Source organism: Condylura cristata, unplaced genomic scaffold, assembly GCF_000260355.1.
Source record: "Condylura cristata isolate star-nosed mole 26May11 unplaced genomic scaffold, ConCri1.0 scaffold00042, whole genome shotgun sequence".
NCBI classification, from domain to species: Eukaryota; Metazoa; Chordata; class Mammalia; order Eulipotyphla; family Talpidae; genus Condylura; species Condylura cristata.
The window spans coordinates 3,507,285-3,508,842 of NW_004567143.1; the positions used below are offsets into that span (position 1 = coordinate 3,507,285).

Consider the following 1,558-nt stretch of genomic DNA (forward strand, 5'->3'; position numbering starts at 1 on the left):
CTTCCTGTCCACCTCCCTTCTGTGGTCACACGCAGTTCGCCCACTGCCTGACTGTCCTGGAGGAGGAGGAGAAGGGTGGGTGTGCCGGCTGGCCAGCCCGCTGCGGCTGAGCCCTGCGGTGCCGGCGTGTGTTGGGACATCCGGCTGCTCTTGCCTCCTGCAGTCTTTGACTGCGCCTCGTGTTTGCTGAGAAACTTTCTACCCCTTATGCAAAACCAGGAGATGGGTGGCAGCCTCTCTGGGCTGCTGGGGGAGTCTGACTTGGCGGGAAGTTCGTCTGGAAAATGCCTGGTGGAGGAGAGTGGGAGCCCCCGGGCAGGACCGTGGCCCGGCCAGAGCAGGGAGGGGCAGATGCCCCACTGACTTGCAGCGCTCAGACCCCCGGCCTGTGCTCACCAGTGTAAGGTAGACTTGGCCTCTGTGTCCGGGAGGCGCTGGGCGAGGGTCTGGCTTACAGGGCCAAAGCGCCCGAGGAGAGCATGGTGGCAGGAGGCGGTGGCACCCACGACCCTCCGCGGCTCCTGGCTTTGATGCTGAGGTGGGCCCGGCTGGAGGCGAATGTTCAGACTGAGTTGGGCTGTGGGCTTGTTGGCTGGTGACCCCTGAGAAGCTGAACGGGGGAAGGCGTCTGGGGGCAGGTGCTGCTGAGTCCCCGGCAGGTGAGGCTTTGGGGACGGGACTGCTCGGTCCCTGCTCTGCTCACCTGCCGTCCAGGTGGGTTATGGTACCCAGCTCAGATGGTAAGGTAAAGTGGAAAGAGCAGGATGTCTTCCCAGTTGCTAACAGAATGAAAAATGTTTAAAAAACCAGTGATAGAGGATTTCAGTGGATATGAAAAATGCTTATCTAAGAATTAACTGGGGGTGAGGGGTGCAGGCTTACCTAGGTGGCACAGTGGCTGCCACACCCACGGTGTGGCGTGAAAGGACCAGGGAACCAGGTTGCTGCCGGGACCTTCGGGGTGCCTGGGGCTGTTGGCCCCTTAAAACTTGAGGGAGTTCTAAGGTGGGGTGTCTGTACCCCACATCTGAACTTGCCGTGTTTGAGCACGTGACATAGTTTCAGGGCCTGGAGTCCTGGCTTTGTTAGTTGCACAGCTTAGGTCACATGTGAGGGGCGACTCGGGCTTCAGTGGCTGGGACCCGCTCGAGCCTGGCCCTGCCCTGGACACGCCTCGGTTCACCGGAGCCCCCATCTTGAGCGGCCTCCCCAAACCCGCGCCCCTGCCGACACAGCTCCCCAACGCATTTTCTTTGCGGAGCCGTTAAAATGGTTCGGTGCTCCTCAGCCTCGCGGAAAGCTTCCCGTTCGGATGTACCGTAGCGTGTCCGAGCTGTCTGCGTGTGGAGAAGGACGGACTGGTGCAGCCCGGAATGGCAGCGGGGCCTCAGCCGGGATCTGGAAGCTGAATTATAAATAGCTTGGCGGAGCCGCTCGGCGCGTTTGGAAACACTCCCCAGGCCGTGCGGCAGCAGGTGCCGTGTGCTGGCAGTTCGTCCTCCGAGAGCCCTCTCGAGGGTGCTTCAGCCCCGCTGTGCGGCCCAGGGGGCGGGGCCTG

At 61.9% G+C, this 1,558-nt stretch overlaps 1 protein-coding gene across 1 annotated transcript in view; it reads left to right on the forward strand.

Moving 5' to 3' along the window:
- CUL1 (cullin 1) overlaps positions 1 to 1,558 on the forward strand; it is a 26,685-nt gene that overhangs the window by 4,388 nt on the left and 20,739 nt on the right. Inside the window, exon 4 of the mRNA XM_004694348.2 lies at positions 432 to 538. Within this exon, the coding sequence (XP_004694405.1) occupies positions 432 to 538 (107 nt within the window). The remainder of the gene's footprint in view (positions 1 to 431; positions 539 to 1,558) is intronic.